The 23750-nt window shown below is 42.3% G+C and overlaps 1 protein-coding gene and 1 long non-coding RNA gene across 5 annotated transcripts in view; one reads left to right on the forward strand and one right to left on the reverse strand.

Annotated features, from left to right (window-relative positions):
- LOC123997965 overlaps positions 1-7078 on the reverse strand; it is a 20383-nt gene extending 13305 nt beyond the window's left edge. The window contains exon 1 of the long non-coding RNA XR_006832206.1: positions 6829-7078. This is a non-coding gene — a long non-coding RNA (uncharacterized LOC123997965). The remainder of the gene's footprint in view (positions 1-6828) is intronic.
- Positions 6241-16526, forward strand: LOC123997944 (interferon-induced protein 44-like). Of its 4 annotated transcripts, none has more exons than XM_046302687.1 (8): positions 6241-6418; positions 13637-14148; positions 14229-14280; positions 14461-14656; positions 14942-15094; positions 15225-15396; positions 15501-15601; positions 15688-16526. In XM_046302687.1, the coding sequence occupies exons 2-8, from the start codon at positions 13671-13673 to the stop codon at positions 15868-15870; spliced, it is 1335 nt and encodes a 444-aa protein (XP_046158643.1). In that variant the 5' UTR covers positions 6241-6418; positions 13637-13670; the 3' UTR covers positions 15871-16526. The 4 variants fall into 4 exon arrangements, with proteins under 4 accessions (XP_046158643.1, XP_046158660.1, XP_046158668.1 ...); XM_046302704.1 differs by having other exon boundaries at positions 13637-13890; XM_046302712.1 differs by lacking the exon at positions 6241-6418 and adding an exon at positions 11784-13224 and having other exon boundaries at positions 13637-13751.
- The last annotated feature ends 7224 nt before the right edge of the window (positions 16527-23750 follow it).

Genomic DNA, 23750 nt, shown 5'->3' on the forward strand with positions numbered 1-23750 from the left:
TTTCTGTCTCTGAATGAGACAGGAAAATAGGCGCAATAGATTATGGTCACTGTAAATAATTAACATGTTTCTACAATGAACTAGGTTGAATATTTTCTTAAAGGAAACTCCCTTCAGCCCAGCGTCCCACACATTTCTTGAGTTGATTTATCTTGTGAATCATTTGATTTCTCTCTAGAGAAACAGCAAGTTGGGCTCCCAAAAATAAAATGAAATGAAATTCAAGTAATTGAACCGAGGTTGGTCAATTATTTGTTTAAACCTTCTTCGGGATAGGGGGCAGCATTTTCACTTTTGGATAAATAGCGTGCCCAAATTCAACTTCCTGCTACTCATCCCCAGAATATAAGATATGCATATTATTAGTAGATTTGGATAGAAAACACTGACGTTTCTACAACTGTTTGAATCATGTCTGTGAGTATAACAGAACTTATGTAGCAGACAAAACCCAGAGGACAAACCATTCAGATTTTATTTTTAAGGTCACTGTCTATTCAATGAGTTTTCATTGTGAAATCAGATTTCTAAGGGACTTGTTTGCAGTTCCTCCTGCTTCCACTGGATGTCACCAGTCTTTCGAAATTGGTTGATGTTATTCCTTTGTGTAAGGAAGAAGTACGGCCATCTTGAACGAGTGTCATTTGAAGTGTACTTTTTGAGAGAGGTGCATCACTCGAAAAGTAGCGTCAGTTTGTTGTCTTCCTGTATTGAACACAGATAGTCCCGTCTTCAATTTGATCGATTATTAACGTTTAGAAATACCTAAAGTTGTATTTCAAAAGTAATTTGAAATGTTTTGGCAAAGTTTACAAGTAACGTTTGAGATATTTTGTAGTGACATTGCGCAAATTGGAAGCTGTGTTTTTCTGGATCAAACGTGCCAAATAAATTGACATTTTGGATATATATCGACGGAATTAATCGAACAAAAGGACCATTTGTGATGTTTATGGCACATGCTGGAGTGCCTACAAAACTAGCTCGTTTTATTTCTGTGTTTTGTGTCGCGCCTGCAGGGTTGAAATATGCTACTCTCTCTTTGTTTTCTATTGTGCTATCATCAGATAATAGCATTTTATGCTTTCGCCGAAAAGCCTTTTTGAAATCTGACATGTTGGCTGGATTCACAACGAGTGTAGTTTTTACTTGGGGTCTTACATGTGTAATTTAATGAAAGTTTGATTTTTATAGTATTTTATTTGAATTTGGCGCTCTGCATTTTCCCTGGCTATTGGCCAAGTGGGACGCAAGCATCCCGCCTATCCCAGAAAGGTTAACCTCTTGAAACTAGGGGGCACGATTTTCATTTTTGGAAAAATAACGTTCCCAAAATAAACGGGCTATTTTGTCAGGACAAGATGCTAGAATATGCATAGAATTGACAGCTTAGGATAGAAAACACTCTAAAGTTTCCAAAACTGTAAAAATATTGTCTGTGAGTATAACATAACTGATATTGCAGGCGAAAACCTGAGAAAAATCCAATCAGGAAGGGACTCTTATTTAGAAACCTCTGCGTTCCTATGCAACCCTATTGAGCAGTGAATGGGATATCAACCAGATTCCTTTTTCTATGGCTTCCCTAATGTGTCTAGTGTCACAAGACATAGTTTCAGGCTTTTATTTTGAAAAGCTATTTCGGCTACAAAAATAATCTTTATGGAAAAAAGGAACATTTGCTATCTGACTGGGAGTCTCGTGTGTGATAACATCCGAAGCTCATCAAAGGTAAACGATTTAATTTGATTGCTTTTCTGATTTTCGTGACCAAGTTGCCAGCTGCTAGCTAGGCATAATGCTATGCTAGGCTATTTATAAACTTACACAAATGCTTGTCTTGCTTTGGCTGTAAAGCATAATTTCAAAATCTGAGATGACAGGGTGATTAACAAAAGGCTAAGCTGTGTTTCAATATATTTCACTTGTGATTTCATGAGAATGAATATTTTCTAGTAAGATTTTTTGTCAGTTGCGTTATGCTAATTAGTGTTAGTTGATGACAATTCTCCCGGATCCGGGATGGGTAGTTCCAAGAGTTAAGCAAACCATATGGCACCATTTTCTTGTTTTTTAAATTACGGATAGCTCCAACCCACAGACATAATTTACAAACGAAGCATGTGTTTAGTGAGGCCGCCAGATCAGAGGCAGTAGTGTCATGACGTGACTTTCATTAATGTGATGACTGTAATTTATCGGATCAACTAACTATGTTTAATTGTTACCAGATTAAATTAATCTGGTAACAATGAACTCATTAGGAATTTGGGGCACCACGGAAGAAGTTATTCATAGAGTTTTCATCTCCCGAACTCTAAAAGATATATATATATATGTATATATGTGTATGTGTGTTATATTTACATTTACATTTACATTTAAGTCATTTAGCAGACGCTCTTATCCAGAGCGACTTACAAATTGGTGCATTCACCTTATGACATCCAGTGGGACAGTCACTTAACAATAGTGCATCTAAAACTTAGGGGGGGGGTGGGGTGAGAGGGATTACTTAACCTATCCTAGGTATTCCTTAAAGAGGTGGGGTTTCAGGTGTCTCCGGAAGGTGGTGATTGACTCCGCTGTCCTGGCGTCGTGAGGGAGTTTGTTCCACCATTGGGGGGGCCAGGGCAGCGAACAGTTTTGACTGGGCTGAGCGGGAGCTGTACTTCCTCAGTGGTAGGGAGGCGAGCAGGCCAGAGGTGGATGAACGCAGTGCCCTTGTTTGGGTGTAGGGCCTGATCAGAGCCTGGAGGTACTGAGGTGCCGTTCCCCTCACAGCTCCGTAGGCAAGCACCATGGTCTTGTAGCGGATGCGAGCTTCAACTGGAAGCCAGTGGAGAGAACGGAGGAGCGGGGTGACGTGAGAGAACTTGGGAAGGTTGAACACCAGACGGGCTGCGGCGTTCTGGATGAGTTGAAGGGGTTTAATGGCACAGGCAGGGAGCCCAGCCAACAGCGAGTTGCAGTAATTATATATCGATAACAGTCACTTATTAATCATTACCTGAACGTTGCAGACTTGAATCCACAAGAACCCCCGCCGTTTCTAATTATTCAGTACTACACAACTGTATTTAATTATAAATTTACTAACTAACTAAATAATAACACAGAATATAAGATATGACGGCTTGTTACACATATGGAGAGGGAGTGGGGAAAGAGAGAGATGGAGAAAGGGGACATTTATTATGGATACGTTCCAAGACGAATGTTCTCACATTAATCCGATACCTTGCTCACGAACTGCCGCCCGTTTGGGTAAGAAGTGCAATGTACTTACGTGTAGATGTCTTTGTTCGTCGCCTCTCTCTGTTGAAACCAACCAATCCTTCTATGGGAAGGGCTCAATGGGTGTAAGGCTCTGGTTGTCCACCAGAGGTCACAATGTACTTCTTCTTAGTTGACTGTGGCTTCAATGATCCACCAGTGATTGTCTGAGTTGAGCTTCTCCTCTCTTCCTCGGGTAGATAGTCAAAGTTCCTAACTCACTTTACATGCACAGCTGCAGACTGACGGAGTCCTGGTCTAGTAAGTTAATCTTTTAAAGCACTCTGGTCAAAAATGGGGGCTCCATCACACTGATATTCATCTTCTGACCTCATTCAGGGCATGGCTTAGTTAATGTGCAAAGGATATAAAGACTATGATCTCATTAGAAAACTAAAATCACATTAATATCTTAACAAAAATAGTTTTGTCATATTGTATTAACATCATATTGGATGGAAACTTAACAGCCTAAGGGGGTTTCCTTCCTAAGTTACTGTATTTGGTTCATACAGTTTTTAATAACATCACAAAATGAAAAGCAATATGACATGATTATTCTTCAGATCCCCACTGACAATTCATAATATTCAAAATATTCTTCAAAATATTGTTCCAAAGTTCAAACTTTGGACATTAGAGTTTTTGGGCGGCAAAATGTCTCTGTAACAAAGACATTCCAATCTTGACACTAAAAAGCAAGAGAGTGTTCTCTGCTGCACAAAATGTACGATTGGTGTGAGGTGTCATAAACCGGCCCTGCCCCCCCTCTCCTCTCCTGTGGGAGAGAGGGGGGTCTGATTATCTGTCAGCCATTTGCCAAGCTGATCTGAGGCCTTGGATCCTTGACCAGGAGAGTCATGACTGTAGGGATGACCAGGGATGTTCTCTTGATAAGTGTGTGAATTAGACCATTTTCCTGTCCTGCTAAGCATTCCAAATGTAACAAATAATTTGGGGTGTGAAGGAAAATGTATGGAGTAAAAATATCATAATTACGTTCAGGAATGTAATGAAGTAAAAGTATAAAGTACTCATAAATATAAATAGTAAAGCACAGATACCAAAACAAACTACTTAAATAAAAATACTTGAAAGTGCTATTTAAGTACTTTACATCACTGCATATAATATGAATTGTAATTTGTTTACATATCATACAAAATGGGTGATGGACATCCACAAATTAATACATACCATACAAAACGTAACAGATCATACTAAATGGAGTGTCTCAGATTTACTTACAAAATAATATGAAATGCTCTGAGACCAGGTTGGATTCATGTGAAGCAGAAGGGGGACAGATTACAATTAAAGCTTTTTTCACAGGAGATTTATCAGATGTGATTGGTGAAAAGACAAATATGTAAGTGGAAAGAATATCAGAATTGGGCTGCCTGTGTAATGAGAACTAGGGATGTCCTATTTTGATCTATCAAAGAAGATGTCAAAAACATCCCTAACTACCAATAGTATGCCTTAGCATCAAATGGCACTGTTATTGCACTTCAAAACTGATTATGGTCAACATGGATTCAAGATTTTATTTATGTCACTAAATGTTTTGTTTTCGCGCCTTATGATTTCAGAGCACATCAAATTCCTTCAGGATAACTTGACATGGACATCTCATAAGTGGGTGTCCTGCAAGGCTTTGTACTCAGCTGCTGAAAGTCAGCGGATAGCAGCTGAGAGCAAGGCCAAGGACTGCGAGTCCAACAAGCAGTATTTACAGAAGCAGCTGTAAGTATCAATAGAGTGACACTGACCTGGTACAGAGTTATACTGAACTGATATACACCTTCAGCTTGACTACTGTTATGAATCAGCTAAACATGCCTGGCTGGTTTAACTTTCATGAGGGTTGATATCGTTTTTGCACCATGGTTATATTTGCAGGCAGATGTGCAAAGTGAACCATCACAGCGAGCGGAGTTGCCGCACCCCAGAGTAGCATTCTTGCCCTGTCTGTTGTCCTCTTCGTCAGTCTGCATTTGATAACATGTGAGTGTAATATCACTAAGCGCTAACTAAGCATCATTATTCAATGCCATGGACGCTTACTGTATATAGGCAGTGGCTGTGATAGCAGTGTGGAAAATAAACCAAAGATCATAACAACAAACATATCATAAATCTTAGTTTGTTTGATTTGATATTCATAGACACTGTCTGTAACTGTCTATAATCTATATATCAATGTGATTAAATATTTGCCTTCCACATGGTTTCCAGGAACATGATGCTGAGCCTGTGTGGTCATTGAAGACAATTACGACAATAAGATGGACCTGGACTTGGTATTATATGGTTATTAGAGCTGAGCGATTAACCATCATAAAAAAGTAAGTAATTAAGGAATTTGAAATTATGTATAATTTTACTTTTGATACTTAAGTATATTTAAAACCAAATACTTTTAGACTTTTACTCAAGTAGGATTTTACTGTGACTTTCCCATTTACTTGAGTAATTTTCTATTAAGGTATGTTTACTTTTACTCAAGTATGACAATTGGGTACTACTTCCACAACTGATTATATGTTACCAATTTTCAAAACGTACAATATGTTCCAAATTTGCAAAAATTACTATATGTTCTGAATTTGAAAAACGTATGATATGTTATGAATTCTAACTAGGTGGCTAACGTTAGCTAGTTGGCTAATGTCAGATAGGTTAGGGGTTAGGGTTACGTTTATAAGTTAGGTTAAAGGGTTAAGGTTAGGGGAAGGGCTAGCTAAAAGGGTTAATGTTAGGTTTATGGTTAGGAGAATGGTTAACTAGCATTTTAAGTATGTGAAAAGTAGCTAAAAAGTAGTAAGTAGTAACAAAATTGCTAAGTTTGCCTTAAGTAACCATCTGTCTTATGTAACCATGCCAAACGTTACATATAATACTCATTGTAGTGTCCCGGATTTGCTTTTACTATGTTACGTCTAGTCTTTGAGACCAGGCTGATTAACCTATTTACTCTGAAGTATGTGACCGGTCGCTGACTCGCTGACTCGCTTATGAAGTTATACCCTACATATATCGGAATTTTAATACCAGACTTAACAACTATTTTCTTACAGCCTACTATGTTGTGTGGTGATTAATTGTTAGAGAACAGACCATTTGGGAGGCCTACAGTAAAGTGAGTAACTGAATTAACTTGGTAACTTGTTAAGCTAAGTAAAAAAATGTGTGAGTAGTGATCATTATTAGAGACAAGGTCATTTGGGAGTCCACTATTTCATTTGAAAGTAGCCTGTGTGACAGCTTTTAAGGAATGGTAAACAGATGGGATGGCTATTAAAGAAATTCACTTTACTAGAACTTTCACTTAAATCATAATTTGTCATCATTTTGAACAGCTGTAAGCACAGCCTTTTTTAACAATAACTAACCATTCATGTGTATTCATTTATCCTAATTTGGGCGGTTTCTATAGTTACAGGGGGAAATGCTGCTAGCAATATTGTTGGTGAGAAAGAGCTCCTTTCATGGTAGCCAATACCAGAGACAAAAATCCCATACCTCCCACTGTGACAGCAATTTTCCTACCTTGGTGTAGCGTGATTTCTGAAGTGAGATTTGCCTCGATTTCTTTATGCATCTCAATCTCTTTTTCCAGGACAGTAATGTTTACACCCAAAATAACCTGAAAAAAGACAATGGTGGTCATTGAGTAACTCCTCGGGACTTTAAAGTTACCAGAAGTGGTTGATACAACTTCTGTGACCATTGGCACAGTCATCCCAAGGTCCCTCCTATCACATATTTGAAGTATGCTTGTGCCAGCACCAGATTTGGCTATAAGAACGGCCTCTGAAAATATTCCTTTCATCCAGCGTTTTATGTAAAACGACACAGATGAATACTCTGCTAAGATATCTGCTAATATCTGCTAAGAAAAGTCCAAATCAATGGTGGAAGATTGAGACCTTTGTGCTTAAAGGACATGGACTGCAGTCAAAATGGCACCCTATTGCCTACATATTTCTGGTCAAACAGGACTGACAGGACTGTTTTGGTTTCGTTTATTCTCTTTGTTATTTTGTTAGAGTGTTCAGTTTAGTATGTGCCAGCTGTTAAGACTACAGTTATAAATGGTATATTTGCGAGATTTACTTGTCATTTCAATAGGCATATGGCCTATGCTACTGACTACAATCTGGATTTATGATTGTATGTAGCCTATAGCCCCGATTTTTCTCATAACAGAAGCACGCAAGGGAGTTCCATAATAACTTCCATTTCAAATTCATTCGCGCAGTGCACGAGACCCAATAACCGAGCATGCTTAAAACTTTGACTTGATACGATTTTTCATAAGTATGGTTGACATTAGAATGCAGTTTAAACCACCTCTGAGTGAATGTATCTAATTCACTCTAGTGTATCTGAAGTAGGTTTCCAGTACTTTGTTGCTGTTATTTCTGGATGCACATCAGTTCTTGCGTGTTAAACTGTTTTATGAAAAAGGGTTGGAAATACACTATATATACAAAAGTATGTGGACCCCCTTCAAATTAGTGGATTCGGCTATTTCAGCCACACCCTTTGCTGACAGGTGTATAAAATCGAGCACACAGCCCTGCAATCTCCAGAGACAAACAGTGGCAATAGAATGGCCTTACTGATGAGCCACACAAGCTCACATAACGGGACCGCTAAAGTGCGTAAAAACCATCTGTCCTCAGTTGCAACACTCACTACTGAGTTCCAATCTGCCCCTGGAAGCAAAGTCAACACAATAACTGTTAGTTGGAAGTTCCTTGAATTGGGTTTCCATGGCCAAGCAGCCGCACACAAGCTTAAGATCACCATGTGCAATGCCAAGTGTCGGCTGTAGTGGTGTAAAGCTCGTCGCCATTGGACTCTGGAGCAGTGGAAACGCATTCTCTGGAGTGATGAATTACGTTTCACCATCTGGCAGTCCGACGAACAATTCTGGGTTTGGCTGATGCCAGGAGAACGCTACCTGCCCCAATGCATAGTGCCAACTGTAAAGTTTGGTGGAGGAGGAGTAATGGCCTGGGGCTGTTTTCCATGGTTCAGGTTAGTCCCCTTCATACCAGTGGTGGGAAATTTTAACGCTACAGCATACAATGACATTCTAGACAATTCGGTGCTTCCAACATTGTGGCAACAGTTTGGGGATGGCCCTTTCCTGTTTCAGCATGACAATACCCTGTGTACAAAGCAAGGTCCATACAGAAATGGTTTGTCGAGATCGTTGTGGAAGAACTTGACTGGCCTGCACAGAGCCCTGACCTCTAACCCATCGAACACCTTTGGGATTAATTGTAACACCAACTGTGAAACAGGCCTAATCACCCAACATCAGTACCCGACCTCACTAATGCCCTTGTGGCTGAATGGAAACAAGTCCCTGCAGCAATGTTCCAACATCTATTGGAAAGCCTTCCCACAAGAGTGGAGAGGGGGGGGGGGGGCAACTCCATATTAATGCCCATGATTTTTGGAATGAGATGTTGGAATGAGAGTAGGTGTCCACATATTTTTGTATATAGTATATGTATGTAGTGTATATATACAGTGCTTTCACAAAGTATTCAGACCTTGACTTTTTCCACATTTTATGTTACAGCCTTATTCTAAAATTGATTAAATAATCTACACACAATAACCCATAATGACAAAGGGAAAACAGTTAAAACCATTTTTTAAACAGAAATACCTTGTTTATGTAAGTATTCAGACCCTTTGCTACGATACTTGAAATTGAGCTCAGTTGCATCCCGTTTCCATTGATCATCCTTGATATTTCTACAACTTGACTGGAGTCCACCTGATGTAAATTCAGTTGATTGGACATGATTTGGAAAGGCACAAACCTGTCTAAATAAGGTCCCACAGTTGTTAGTGCATGTCAGAGAAAAACCAAGCTTTGAGGTCAAAGGAATTGTCCCGAGAGCTCCGAGACAGGATTGTGTTGAGGCACAGATCTGGGGAAGGGTACCAAAAAATGTCTGCAGCATTGAATGTCCCCAAGAACAGTGGCCTTCATTATTCTAAAATGGAAGAAGTTTGGAACCACCAAGACTCTTCCTAGAGCTGAGCAATCGAGGGAGAAGAACCTTGGTCAGTGACATGACCAAGATCCCGATGGTCACTCTGACAGAGCCTGCACAGAGCCCTGTCAGACAGAGTTCCTTTGTGGAGATGGGAGAACCTTCCAGAAGGACAACCGTCCTTGCAGCACTCAACCAATTAGGCCTTTATGGTAGAGTGGTCAGACGGAAGACACTCCTCAGTAAAAGGCACATGAGAGCCCTTTTGGAATTTGGCAAAAGGCACCTAAAGACTCTCAGACCATGAGAAACAAGATTCTCTGGCCTGATGAAACCAAGATTTAACTATTTTTGGCCTGAATGCCAAGCATCACGTCTGGAGTAAATCTGGCACCATGCCTATGTTGAAGCATGGTGGTGGCAGCATCATGCTGTAGGGATGTTTGTCAGCAGCAGGGACTTGGAGATTAGTCAGGATCAAGGCAAAGATGAACGGCGCAAAGTACAGAGAAAACCTTGATGAAAACCTGCTCCAGAGTGCTATGAACCTCAGATTGGGGTGACGGTTCACCTTCTAACAAGACAACAACCCTAAGCACACAGCGAAAACAAGACAAGAGTGGCTTCGGGACAAGTCTCTGAATGTCCTTGAGTGGCCTAACCAGAGCCCGGACTGGAACCCGATCAAACATCTCTGGAGAGACCAGAAAATAGCTGTGCATTGACGCTCCCCATCCAACCTGACAGAGCTTGAGAGGATCTGCAGAGAAGAATGGGAGAAACTCTCCAAACACAGGTGTGCCAAGCTTGTAGTGTCATACCCAAGAAGACTCTAGCCTGTAATCGCTGCTAAAGGTGCTGCAACAAGCTACTTTTTATTTATTTATTTCACCTTTATTTAACCAGGTTTGGCAAGTTGAGAACAAGTTCTCATTTACAATTGCGACCTGGCCAAGATAAAGCAAAGCAGTTCGACAGATACAACGACACAGAGTTACACATGGAGTAAAACAAACATACAGTCAATAATACAGTATAAACAAGTCTATATACAATGTGAGCAAATGAGGTGAGAAGGGAGGTAAAGGCAAAAAAGGCCATGGTGGCAGAGTAAATACAATATAGCAAGTAAAACACTGGAATGGTAGTTTTGCAATGGAAGAATGTGCAAAGTAGACATAAAAATAATGGGGTGCAAAGGAGCAAAATAAATAAATAAATTAAATACAGTTGGGAAAGAGGTAGTTGTTTGGGCTAAATTATAGGTGGGCTATGTACAGGTGCAGTAATCTGTAAGATGCTCTGACAGTTGGTGCTTAAAGCTAGTGAGGGAGATAAGTGTTTCCAGTTTCAGAGATTTTTGCAGTTCGTTCCAGTCACTGGCAGCAGAGAACTGGAAGGAGAGGCGGCCAAAGAAAGAATTGGTTTTGGGGGTGACCAGAGAGATATACCTGCTGGAGCGTGTGCTACAGGTGGGAGATGCTATGGTGACCAGCGAGCTGAGATAAGGGGGGACTTTACCTAGCAGGGTCTTGTAGATGACATGGAGCCAGTGGGTTTGGCGACGAGTATATGAAGCGAGGGCCAGCCAACGAGAGCGTACAGGTCGCAATGGTGGGTAGTATATGGGGCTTTGGTGACAAAACGGATTGCACTGTGATAGACTGCATCCAATTTTTTGAGTAGGGTATTGGAGGCTATTTTGTAAATGACATCGCCAAAGTCGAGGATTGGTAGGATGGTCAGTTTTACAAGGGTATGTTTGGCAGCATGAGTGAAGGATGCTTTGTTGCGAAATAGGAAGCCAATTCTACATTTAACTTTGGATTGGAGATGTTTGATATGGGTCTGGAAGGAGAGTTTACAGTCTAACCAGACACCTAAGTATTTGTAGTTGTCCACGTATTCTAAGTCAGAGCCGTCCAAAGTAGTGATGTTGGACAGGCGGGTAGGTGCAGATAGCGATCGGTTGAAGAGCATGGATTTAGTTTTACTTGTATTTAAGAGCAATTGGAGGCCACGGAAGGAGAGTTGTATGGCATTGAAGCTTGCCTGGAGGGTTGTTAACACAGTGTCCAAAGAAGGGCCGGAAGTATACAGAATGGTGTCGTCTGCGTAGAGCTGGATCAGGGACTCACCAGCAGCAAGAGCGACCTCATTGATGTATACAGAGAAGAGAGTCGGTCCAAGAATTGAACCCTGTGGCACCCCCATAGAGACTGCCAGAGGTTCAGACAGCAGACCCTCCGATTTGACACACTGAACTCTATCAGAGAAGTAGTTGGTGAACCAGGCGAGGCAATCATTTGAGAAACCAAGGAGTGAAGGGTCAAAATAATTATGTAAATGTCATATTTACTTTTTAAAATCATATATACATTTGCAAAGATTTCTAACCCAGTTTTTGCTTTGTCATTATGAGGTATTGTGTGTAGCATGAAGAGAGAAATTATTTAATTCATTTTAGAATAAGGTTGTAACGTAACAAAATGTGGAAAAAGTCAAGGGTTCTGAATACTTTCCGAATGCACTGTATATCATTTTTTTTACGACTCCCTGCAGTACCGCTGCGGCCCCCAGTTGTATACCCGTGTTCTAGATCTTATATTGTGAGAACATGGCAACCATGTTCTATGTAAGTTTATGGGATGTTGATGGAATGTTCTACTAAACCTCAGAACTGGACACAGAGTTCACATGAAACATGTCTAGAACATTAATATTGAATATTTTTAGAACATGGTAATGACGTTCTGGGTTAGTTCTGGTTGACATTAAGGGAATGGTCTCTTAAACAGTCCTTGCAATTCACTGGAACATTACTATGAAAACATTTGGCGCATTCTCTAAAGTTGTGGGAACATTTGTTGTTAGCTGGGTAAATTTGATAAAACTACAGCTGAAGCATTAGGGTCTTATGTCAGCATCTCATTTGTAGATGGATGCACGATATATCGGTGACCCGATCGAGCGATGTCTAGTTTAACACCGGTGTGCAAACCCGATGTGAAAGCTGACGTGCATACTTATATAACGTAGGTACATGATGTAATGGCGCCAGGTAAAATGTTGCGCTACGTGTGCAGCACAGCATTCCTAACCTAGCCCACAGTGTCTGCTGTGTGGATCGAGCAGTCAACAAGTGAAGCAGTCATTTGAAAGAGTAAGAAAATTTCAGCGAGACAACTCAAAAGCCAAAATCCATTAAAGCCAAGATATTGGAATTCATTGCTCTTGACAATCAACCGTTCTCTGTCGTGGGTGATGTTTGCTTTCGCCGACTGGTCGAGCACAGGTACACACTACCACATGCGTTATTTTTCATATGTTGCCCTACCGGAGTTACACAATAATAGCTTCACGACGGACATTTGGACCAGCATATCAGCTCCATGAGCATGCTGAGTCTAACAGCACAGTGGGTCGTCGAGAATTTTGTACTGAGCAAAGTCATATTGCATGCTCAAGAATATGCTGGTTGTCATACCGCTGCTGCCATTTCAATGGCATTTGAGAACATGTTTTGAACTTGGAAACATGAACACACTAGATAGCTCCATTCGAACAACTGACTCGAGAAATAAGCTCTACTGCGCCTGCAACAGATGTGATACCCTCTCATGGCATTGAAACACCTGCTCAACAAAACTGTCGACAGGCTGTGAACAAGCGATTCGGTGGCATTCTCTCTTTACTGTGTCGCCACCATGATCGATGCTATGTACAAGGACCGCTATGTCGATTCAGACAAGAAACCGGGTTTACGTGAAATGTTACATACACAAGATGGAAACGGACACAGGGACAGTGCGCACCGAGAAAGAGAGGCCACGGACAGACAGAGCTGAAACTTCACTGCTTGACATTTCTGATGAAATTCTGGTTGAGAATAAAACGACTGAACAACGAAACAGCACAGCAAGTAAGTGAAAGAAATAGGTTTTGATTATGTTTTACTGGTAATGGGGACATGCGTAAATGCCAACTAAATACATTTTTGGTGTGTGTAACCTTTATTTAACTAGAACACATTTTTATTTACAATGACGGCCAAACCCGGACGATGCTGGGCCAATTGTGCTCCGCTCTATGGGACTCCCAATCACGGCCGGATGTGATACAGCCTGGATTCGAACCAGGGAGTGTAGTGACACCTCTTGCACTGAAATGCAGTGCCTTAGACCGCTGTGTCCTTGTGTGTATTTTACTGTACCAAAATGCTTAAGGCATCTAAAATGTTTAATAACGGTTATCGGGTTTTTGACAAGGAAAATATCGGTATCGGCCAAAAATGTAATATCGGTGCATCACTACTCATTTGTGTTTTTCCTCAGACTACCCCTACTGAGAAGAAACGTGATCCCCACCATGAACCCCAAACTGACCCAGGAACAGGAGAAACAGCTGTGTTCCTTACTGGGAAACATCAAACTCAGCCTGCTGTTCAAGGCCAGTATACATGGTTACACAGGAGCAGCCTTTCACCAGAAATGTGACCACCAAGGTCCCACAGTCTCTGTAGGATATAACTCCACAGGGTTTGTTTTTGGAGGCTACACAAGTAAAGATCATGACCTAGCCAAGCAAGGCAAGTACATACAGGATGACAAAGCCTTTTTGTTTAGTTTAACTGGTAGAAATCCTGTCAGGTATCCCGTCACAAATGCCCAATGTGCGGTCAAAATGCTTAACACAACTGGCCCTTACTTTGGGGAGGCTTTGGTGTTTATGAACGCTAACACAGCTACAGTGATCAGCACTCCAGGAAACTACTACAACTTCAATGCTGCAGAAATGCATGGCAATAACCTTAACCTAACTGAGTGTGAGGTGTATAAAGTGGAAGGTAAGTGTAGAATCAATTCTCTTCTCTCTTTAATGTGTATTTTTTTATTGTGCATGTTATGATTATTTTTTTTTTAACAGAAGGTGGTAACATCATCGAAAAGCCATGGAGGACAATTCTTTGGAAAGCTGAGTAAGCTCCAACCAGAAATGACCATTTATTTTTTGTGATGCTGTAATGCCTATATTAAAGTTGACTACAAATTGCATCATTTGATTCTCACATGGGCCACATATACTGAATGTTATACGTTTGATGAGTACAGTACATTAAAGCATTTGCATATTAAATTGAGGTTCTTGTTATCCACAGGAGGAGAAAGGAGCTGATGGATTCTGTTAAGCTCTTCAGGCCCACGATCAGTTCTGTGGGTCAGGCTAGAGTTCTACTCATCGGCCCCGTCGGAGCTGGAAAGTCCAGCTTTTTCAACTCTGTCAACTCCATCTTCCGAGGCCATGTGACCAGCCAGGCCATATCGGGCAATTCTGGAACCAGTCTGACCACTCAGGTATGTGGTCTACCATGTTAAACAACTGGTCTTCTTCTTCTTTTGTCTCTGCTTCAACAGTTTGAATGAATTTCATCATTTATGTGGACAAAATCAGTTATGTAGTAGAGGGTAAACACAGTTTACCTACTTTTTGTTGTTGTTGCTCAACAGTCTACACACCTTTTGAATGTACAGGCAGCATTAGTTTTTCCACCGCAACCAATGATTGGAGTTTGCTTACCTATTTATTTTTTACTACTGCATCACTGGACAAAATGAAGATGCATTAATTATATTTCACAGTTTCGCACCTACTCAGTTAAGGCTGGACGCGATGGCAAACCGCTGCCAATCATTTTGTGTGACACGATGGGAATGGAGGAGGCCACAGGGGCGGGGCTAGATGTGGATGACATCAGCAGCATTCTGAAAGGCCATGTGCCAGACAGATACCGGGTGAGGGGCACTACATACATACCATACATACATGCATACATGCATACATGCATACATGCATACATGCATACATGCATATACTTTGATTCTCCTTAGTGTGACCCAAACCCCTCATCTTTCCCTTCCCCAGTTCAACCCATCAGTCCCTCTGCAAGCAGATGCCCAGGAATTCCAGCAGTCAGTGAACCTGCATAAAAGGATCCACTGTGTGGTGTACGTCATGGACACCTGCAAAGTCTCCATTATGTCAACCAAACTAGAGGAGAAACTGGCAGCCATTCGCAGGAGGGTCAACCTGCTAGGTCAGTCAGTCAGAGAAAAACCTGGGTTAAAGATGATGGATTATACAGACTATACTAGCGCAATCCCTGGTTAGTGACACTAATGGAGGGTTGTTGTTCCACAGGCATCCCACAGCTGGTTCTTCTTACCAAGGTGGATGAGGCCTGTCCCTGTGTGGCTGACAACTTGAGGAATGTGTATAACAGCCAGTACATAAAGACCAAGGTGAGCTCTGCACTCCCCCTGTATTAGATGACCATGAACAGTCACATTAATGTTTGGTAATGCTTGGTGTGTCCCGACTCCTATAGGCCCAGGAGGTGAGTGGCCGTCTGGGGGTACCCATGTCCTGCATTGTCCCAGTAAAGAACTACAGTGAAGAGCTGGAGCTGGACATGAGCTGTGACATCCTGCTCCTCAGTGCCCTGATCCAGATGCTCCGCTTCGTAGACAACTACTTTGATGATGTCAACGACCAAGAGAAGCACGACTAGACCAAGTGGAGGAGATCACCCAGCATGGTGGTGGTATTTCCTGTCTATGCCACCTTGTTTAGCCCTCTCTCTGCTTCATTCTGTATATCTTGTTCTATGGTGTTCACGTAATCATAATTATGATGACTAGTTATCCATTACACAAAACTACAGAATGATAAGAATATCTTAACATGCCTCATTGAGCCTACATCTTGAATATTTGATTCGATTGCTAGAAATAATCTGTATTAGGCCTAGATTGAAAGTTAGTTCACTAGCGTTGCTAATTCTGTTTACATCATTGTGATTGTTTGGATTACATGGGATAGGTGAAAGGATTGGGTTTTCTTCATATGTTCATTGGTTGCTTTGCATCAAACTAAAGACACCACCACTCTATACTAGTTGATCCTACATAGTCAGTTCTTGGATAGTCTCATATAGCAATCTGCTCCTCAGAATATACCCCCGCTGAAGAAAAGGACAAGCTAAAACTTAGTACAAGATCATGTAGTTTTTATATTAGATTCACTTCACATTTGGCTTGCAAATGCTTGAAGTTTAACCACTAGATGGCAGTATATCACCATGAAAGTGAAAATAAGTTGTTATTAACAGTGTGTGCTGCTGTTGGAAAAGCTGCCCATTTAAAGTTACCTTTGTTGAATATCATAGTATTGTGTCCTCATTTTTCATTGTATTAGTTGACACTACGGTACATTTAAATCACCATTGATCACATATGAAACAGTAAATCAATGGAATGAACATGTTTGAACATTTTTTTGAGCACTGTTTCCCTTTATATTGGTCCTGACCTGTTCCTCGACTACTCTGCTTACTTTCAAATACAAACTGTCAACTACTTTCTGCTGCCACGTCTTTCCAGTGTTACAACTGAGGAGCTTAACTTCATTTAGACACCATGTCCCTTCCAGACAGGTGACAGAGGTCTTACTATGTAATGCGGTGTGATTCACTGTCCTCACCCCAGAGAAGGAACACAACAAGCACTCCAAAACAGCCAGAGAATATTTTATTTCGGGGCCTCATCGATTCTTTCAAATGACTTTGCTGGAAGACGAGCGTCATTGCTGAAATGAAACCCTCTCCCAAAACATAACTTGTATCTCCTATATGAAAACAGGAATTCAATATAATAGTCCAGTTTAGATTGTGACATAGCGAGGAAAATAATGCATACAGCTGTTGCTGAAAAAAAGAAACTGGTTTTGGTTCTGGGTGACTTCATTTAATTATATCTTTACCGGTAGACTTGCAAAATGTCACTGACCTTAAAACATTTCAAAATGACAAGAGGAAGTTTCTTGATCACTCCTTTGTATATTTTACTAGTCAATAGACTGCTTACAGGTTTTTGTTTCGTCTGTGCTTACATATTACAAAAACATAAGACAATAACCAATTTGATTATAATGCAACAGGGGCCACAGTGTGTGCCAGCTTTTGTTTCAGTTTAGCTCTAGCACACCTGATTCAACTATGACTCAGGTGAGATAGCGCTGGGTTGGAACATACTCATGCAGGCAGCCTCACAGGATAAGACAAGAGTTGCTCACCCCTGACATACATGTCTCTAAGTACAGAATATTCCAACTCTTTCAGCTGGTTGGTTTGAATAATCAAGGTAATGTTCAGTCTTGAACAGCCTGTGGGCTATGTGAAGAAGCCGTACCTTAAAAGTCAAGGTCCAAATTGTCGTCTTCGTGGTGGATGCTTCTAAAGTGTCCAGTTACACATATAGCCGTGGGAAGTAGGCTGCTGAATTATTCTTTTTTTTCTGAATGTTTAAACACTAACAGTGATTCTTGAAGCACTATCTCTGAAACCATTAACACTTGTAGCCAATGCATTTACCAAGTGTGGCAAACTGAATGCACATTCTCTGCTTTACACTGTTTGTCATTTTATAACACACTTTTTTCAAAACTAAACATTGGTCTCTACATTACTACACTTTCGCCAATTGTCTTTCTACATGGATACATGTGAAAACACTTAGATAATGAGTTCACTTACAAATCAGAGCTTGAGCACCATAAATAGGCCACAGGTAAACATTTGGTTTGGACAACAATGGAGGCTAATATTGGACAGAGGGTAAGGGGTGAGAACTAAACGAGGAGGATGAGGAAGAGGTGGTTAAGAAGAAGTAAGCGAAGGAGGAGGAAGAGGTGAAGTAGGACGGGGGAGAAGGAGAGGACAGGGAAGAGGAGTAAGGAACACAATAGCTGATGAAATCAGAGCGACTGTGGTTGACCGTGTCAACCATGCGATGAGCATGAGGGAGGCTGGGCAACGGGTTCAACCAAATCTGAGCCGCTATACTGTTGCAGGTATCATCTGGATATTTTGAAATGAGAACCGGTAAGTAACGAAGTGCTGTAGTCTTACTGGTACAGTAATAGATACAGTAGTATGTACTGTACTTTCATAATTGTTATGTTTGTTCCTTATATAATGACAAACTGAGGCGTTTAACTACATTTAATGAACATATACTTCAGCTAGAAAACTCCATGTTTAGACATGAAAGGCATTCTTTAACCATCCACCTAGCCTGCTGGGTGGTCCTGTGTAGCTCAGTTGGTAGAGCATGGCGCTTGTAACGCCAGGGTAGTGGGTTCGATCCCCGGGACCACCCATACGTAGAATGTATGCACACATGACTGTAAGTCGCTTTGGATAAAAGCGTCTGCTAAATGGCATATATTATTATTATATTATTATGTAGTCTAAATGTTATTAACACAACAAAACATCTTCTTTCCTTTAAATTAAAACTTATTTTCCATATTTGTTTACTCAACCTGCATAACATGCCATTTTCAATAACACACATTTCTTCCCCCCCAAAAATGTTTCCTTAAAAAAAATAATAAAAACATTTTCAACTAAATATAGTCTGTCCAACAATACTCTATTGTGGCTCTATTTCTTTTCACATTAACAAAACATTCAGTCCAGGTAAGTGTCTTGCACTTTTGTCATGTCACTGTTTTTGTTTGTCCTTCTGTTTTTCCTTTGCAAGTTTGACTTTGTGAGCACCTCTGGGTGTTATCAAGTCCTCATGGATGGGTAGGTTGGTTCTGATGCGACGTCCCATCAACATTTGTGCAGGTGATAGTCTGTCATGCAGGGGTGTGTTGCGGTAGACAATTTCCATCGTGTGCCTTTTTCATCAGACCTTTGACAATTTTGTAGTAGGGTCTGTTGGGTACTGGATGAGGCATTAGTGGCTCTGCTTGCTGCTTTGGCCTGTAGGTCAAACACAGTTCACATGAAGCTGTGGTCTGGCTGATTTCCTGGTTCATTCTTGGCCAGTACATTACTTCTCGTGCTCGTCGTTTGCATTTCTCCTCACCCAAGTGGCCCTCATGTATTTTCTGTAGCATTTGTTTGAACACTATGTCATCCACAATGGTGAGCTCTGCTCTGCACACACAGGAATACTGTATTCTCCTTGGACAGTTGTTTTTCTGTGCAGGCCATCCTATCAGTGTTGTTTCTTTTAACTCTGTCATTGTTTGGTCTTTTGATCTGCTCCATGCTCTCAGAAGACACAGGAAGTGATGCTACAATCATGTCGACGTAGAAAGAGTGTCGGCGGCGAACATGAACTTTCCCAGGGTATAGATCATCTTCACATCATACTTTTGCAGTCTGATCAACATTCTCTGGATTCTCATTGGACAATCATTCAGTGGCTTAGACATGATTGACACCAATGGTTTGTGGTTGGTTTCTACTTCGAAGTCTTGTCCGTAAACTTATTGGTGAAACCTTTCGCAAGCGTATGTGCTCGCCAGTAGTTCTTTCTCTATTTGTGCATACCTTGTCTCTGCGCCAGTCAAGGCTCTGAACGCATAAGCGACGGGTTGCCATGTGTCGCCATGCTGTTGCAGAAGAACTGCTCCCAGGCCAAACTGTGACGCGTCTGCAGAAATCCTTGTGCTTTTCTCTGGATCATAGAACCTGAGCATTGGCTCTTCTGTGATTGTCTTTGAAGCAGTTTTCCTGTTCATGGGACCATTCCCATTCATTTTTCTGTTCCAGAAGACATCTGAGTGGAGCGGACTGTACTGACAGTTGAGGTATGAACTTTGCAAGGTAGGTGATCATGCCCATGAAGCGTCTCACATCGTCCTTGTTCTTCGGGTGCTCCATGTTGTTGATGGTTGATGTTTTCCTCTGGTCTGGTTTGACTCCGTCCTCTGAAAGTACGTCTCCCACGAAGGTAAGTGTTTTCACACCAAACTCGCATTTGTCCTTGTTTAGTTTTAGTTTGACTTTCCGTGTCAGGTCCATTACTTGTCTCACTCTCGCATCGTGTTCTTCTTTTGTGGACCCCCAGACGATGATGTCATCCATCATAGTCTCCACTCCTGGAATGTGCTCGAAGATCATGTGGATTGTTTTGTGGTAGACCTCTGGCGCTGAGAGAGTTCCGTATGGTAGATGAAGAAATCTGTACCTGCCCTCAGGTGTGTTGAATGTGCATAGCCTTGAGCTTGCATCATCTAGCTTCATTTGCCAGAATCCTGATGAGGCATCAAGCTTACTGAACCACTTTGCTCCAGCAAACTGTGACATTATCTCTTCTCTGGTTGGCTACTTGAAATGCTCTCTCTTGATTGCTTTGTTGAGATCTCTCGGGTCTAGACATATCCTGAGATCGCCATTATTTTTCACCACAATAACATTTCATTTTCAGTCTGTGATGTCACTACATACACTCTTTTCAACAAATTGAGCTTTTCACATGCATGGATTCCTAGAATAGGCTGTACACTATTTTCCACAATCAGCAGCTGTGCTCTAAATGTTCCTTTATGCTGTAAAGATACTATGCAGCTTCCTTTGACTGGTATGTTCTCCCCAGTATAACCAGTAAACTTCATTTTCACCAGGGGTATTTTGCTCTTCGCCTTCAGTGTTTTGTAGTCATCCAGCGATAACAGGTTTACCTCCAGTATCAAGCTTGAATGGTAATTATAGTTTCATTCACCTTCAATGGCACAATCCATTCAGCAAAGAATCAACCAAGAATTCTTCCATCTACTCGACTGTGTGAACCTTTTTCTTTGTAGCCTCAGCTTTGCAGCATTTTGAGAAATTATTATTTTTCCCACAGTTGTTGCATGATTTGCCATATGCAGGGCATTTTTTTGGCTTGTGGATAAATCCACATTTTCCACATGTAGTGTTTTGATTTCTCTCTTTTGCTTGTTTTTGTTTTGTAAGTGTTATGCAGGTGAATGAGGACCCAAAAGCGACTTGGCGAAAACAGAGTCTTTAATCCAGTAAAGTTACTTTACAAACAAAAGGCATAATACTACTCGTAATGACGAGAACAGACTGGAGACTTGATCAAGAACTGCAGGTTGCCTCGGGAAGGCACTTGAACGTAGCAGACTCAGACACCTGCTCACCACGCAGCATCTGAGGGAAACACGACACGACAGGGCAATACATAGACACAGCACGGTGAACAATAGACAAGGATCCGACAGGACAGGAATGGAAAACAAGGGAAGAAATAGGGACTCTAATCAGGGGAAAAGATAAGGAACAGGTGTGGGAAGACTAAATGATGATTAGGGGAATAGGAACAGCTGGGAGCAGGAACGGAACGATAGAGAGAGGAGAGAGAGGGAGGGGGAGAGAGAGGGATAGAAAAAGGGAACGAACCTAATAAGACCAGCAGGGGGAAACGAACAGAAGGGAAAGCATAATGACAAGACAATCTAAGACAAAACATGACAGTACCCCCCACTCACCGAGCGCCTCCTGGCGCACTCGAGGAGGAATCCTGGCGGCAACGGAGGAAATCATCAATAAGTGAACGGTCCAGCACGTCCCGAGACGGAACCCAACTCCTCTCCTCAGGACCGTAACCCTCCCAATCCACTAAGTATTGGTGACCCCGTCCCCGAGAACGCATGTCCATGATCTTACGTACCTTGTAAATAGGTGCGCTCTCGACAAGGACGGGAGGGGGGGGAGGAAGACGAACGGGGGTGCGAAGAAAGGGCTTGACACAGGAGACATGGAAGACAGGATGGACGCGACGAAGATGTCGCGGAAGAAGCAGTCGCACAGCGACAGGATTGACGACCTGGGAGACACGGAACGGACCAATGAACCGCGGAGTCAACTTACGAGAAGCTGTCGTAAGAGGAAGGTTGCGAGTGGAAAGCCACACTCTCTGGCCGCAACAATACCTTGGACTCTTAATCCTGCGTTTATTGGCGGCTCTCACAGTCTGTGCCCTGTAACGGCAAAGTGCAGACCTCACCCTCCTCCAGGTGCGCTCACAACGTTGGACAAACGCTTGTGTCATGTTTGTCATTTATTATCATGTCTTGTCCCTGTGCTCCCCATGCTATTCGTTTCCCTCTGCTGGTCTTATTTGGTTCTTTCCCTCCTTCTATCCCTCTCTCTCCCCCTCCCTCTCTCACTCTCTCGCTCTCTCTTCTCTCTATCGTTCCGTTCCTGCTCCCAGCTGTTCCTATTCCCCTAATCATCATTTAGTCTTCCCACACCTGTTCCCGATCCTTTCCCCTGATTAGAGTCCCTATTTATTCCTTTGTGATCCGTTCCTGTCCCGTCGGTTCCTCGTTTTGTATTCACCATGCTGTGATTGTGTTTCGCCCTGTCCTGTCGTGTTTTTTGCCTTCATCAGATGCTGCGTGTGAGCAGGTGGCTCTATCAACTACGGCCTGCGCCTACCCGAAGCGACCTGCAGTCTGTGGCCGCTTCTCTAGTTATTCCCCTCTACAGACTAGAGGATTTTTGTTATTCCCTGTTTGGATTTAAATAAACTCTGTTTCTGTTAAGTCGCTTTTGGGTCCTCTTCACCTGCATGACAGAAGGAACCGACCAAGGAATGGACCCAGCGACTTCAGACGCTCGTTACACTGCCGTCGAGATCCAAGGAGCCATGCTCGGCAGACACGAGCAGGAATTGTCTGCTGCTCGCCATGCCGTGGAGAACCTGGCCGCTCAGGTTTCCGACCTCTCTGGACAGTTCCAGAGTCTACGTCTCGTGCCACCTGTTACTTCCTGGCCTGCCGAGCCTCCAGAACCTAGGGTTAATAACCCACCTTGCTACTCCGGGCAGCCCACTGAGTGCCGCTCCTTTCTCACGCAGTGTGAGATTGTGTTCTCTCTCCAACCCAACACATACTCTAGAGAGAGAGCTCGGGTTGCTTACGTCATTTCACTCCTTACTGGCCGGGCTCGAGAATGGGGCACAGCTATCTGGGAGGCAAGGGCTGATTGCTCTAACAAATTCCAGAACTTTAAAGAGGAGATGATTCGGGTTTTTGACCGTTCAGTTTTTGGTGGGGAGGCTTCTAGGGCCCTGGCTTCCTTATGCCAAGGTGAACGGTCCATAACGGATTATTCCATTGAGTTTCGCACTCTTGCTGCCTCTAGTGAGTGGAACGAGCCGGCGCTGCTCGCTCGTTTTCTGGAGGGACTCCACGCAGTGGTTAAGGATGAGATTCTCTCCCGGGAGGTTCCTTCAGATGTGGACTCTTTGATTGCTCTCGCCATCCGCATAGAACGACGGGTAGATCTTCGTCACCGGGCTCGTGGAAGAGAGCTCGCATCAACGGTGTTTCCCTGCTCCGCATCGCAACCATCTCCCTCCTCTGGCTTTGAGACTGAGCCCATGCAGCTGGGAGGGATTCGCATCTCGAATAAGGAGAGGGAACGGAGGATCACCAACCGCCTGTGCCTCTATTGCGGAGTTGCTGGACATTTTGTTAATTCATGTCCAGTAAAAGCCAGAGCTCATCTGTAAGCGGAGGGCTACAGGTGAGCGCAACTACTCAAGTCTCTCCATCAAGGTCCTGTACTACTTTGTCGGT

Source organism: Oncorhynchus gorbuscha, linkage group LG02 (genome assembly GCF_021184085.1).
Source record: "Oncorhynchus gorbuscha isolate QuinsamMale2020 ecotype Even-year linkage group LG02, OgorEven_v1.0, whole genome shotgun sequence".
Lineage (NCBI taxonomy): Eukaryota > Metazoa > Chordata > Actinopteri > Salmoniformes > Salmonidae > Oncorhynchus > Oncorhynchus gorbuscha.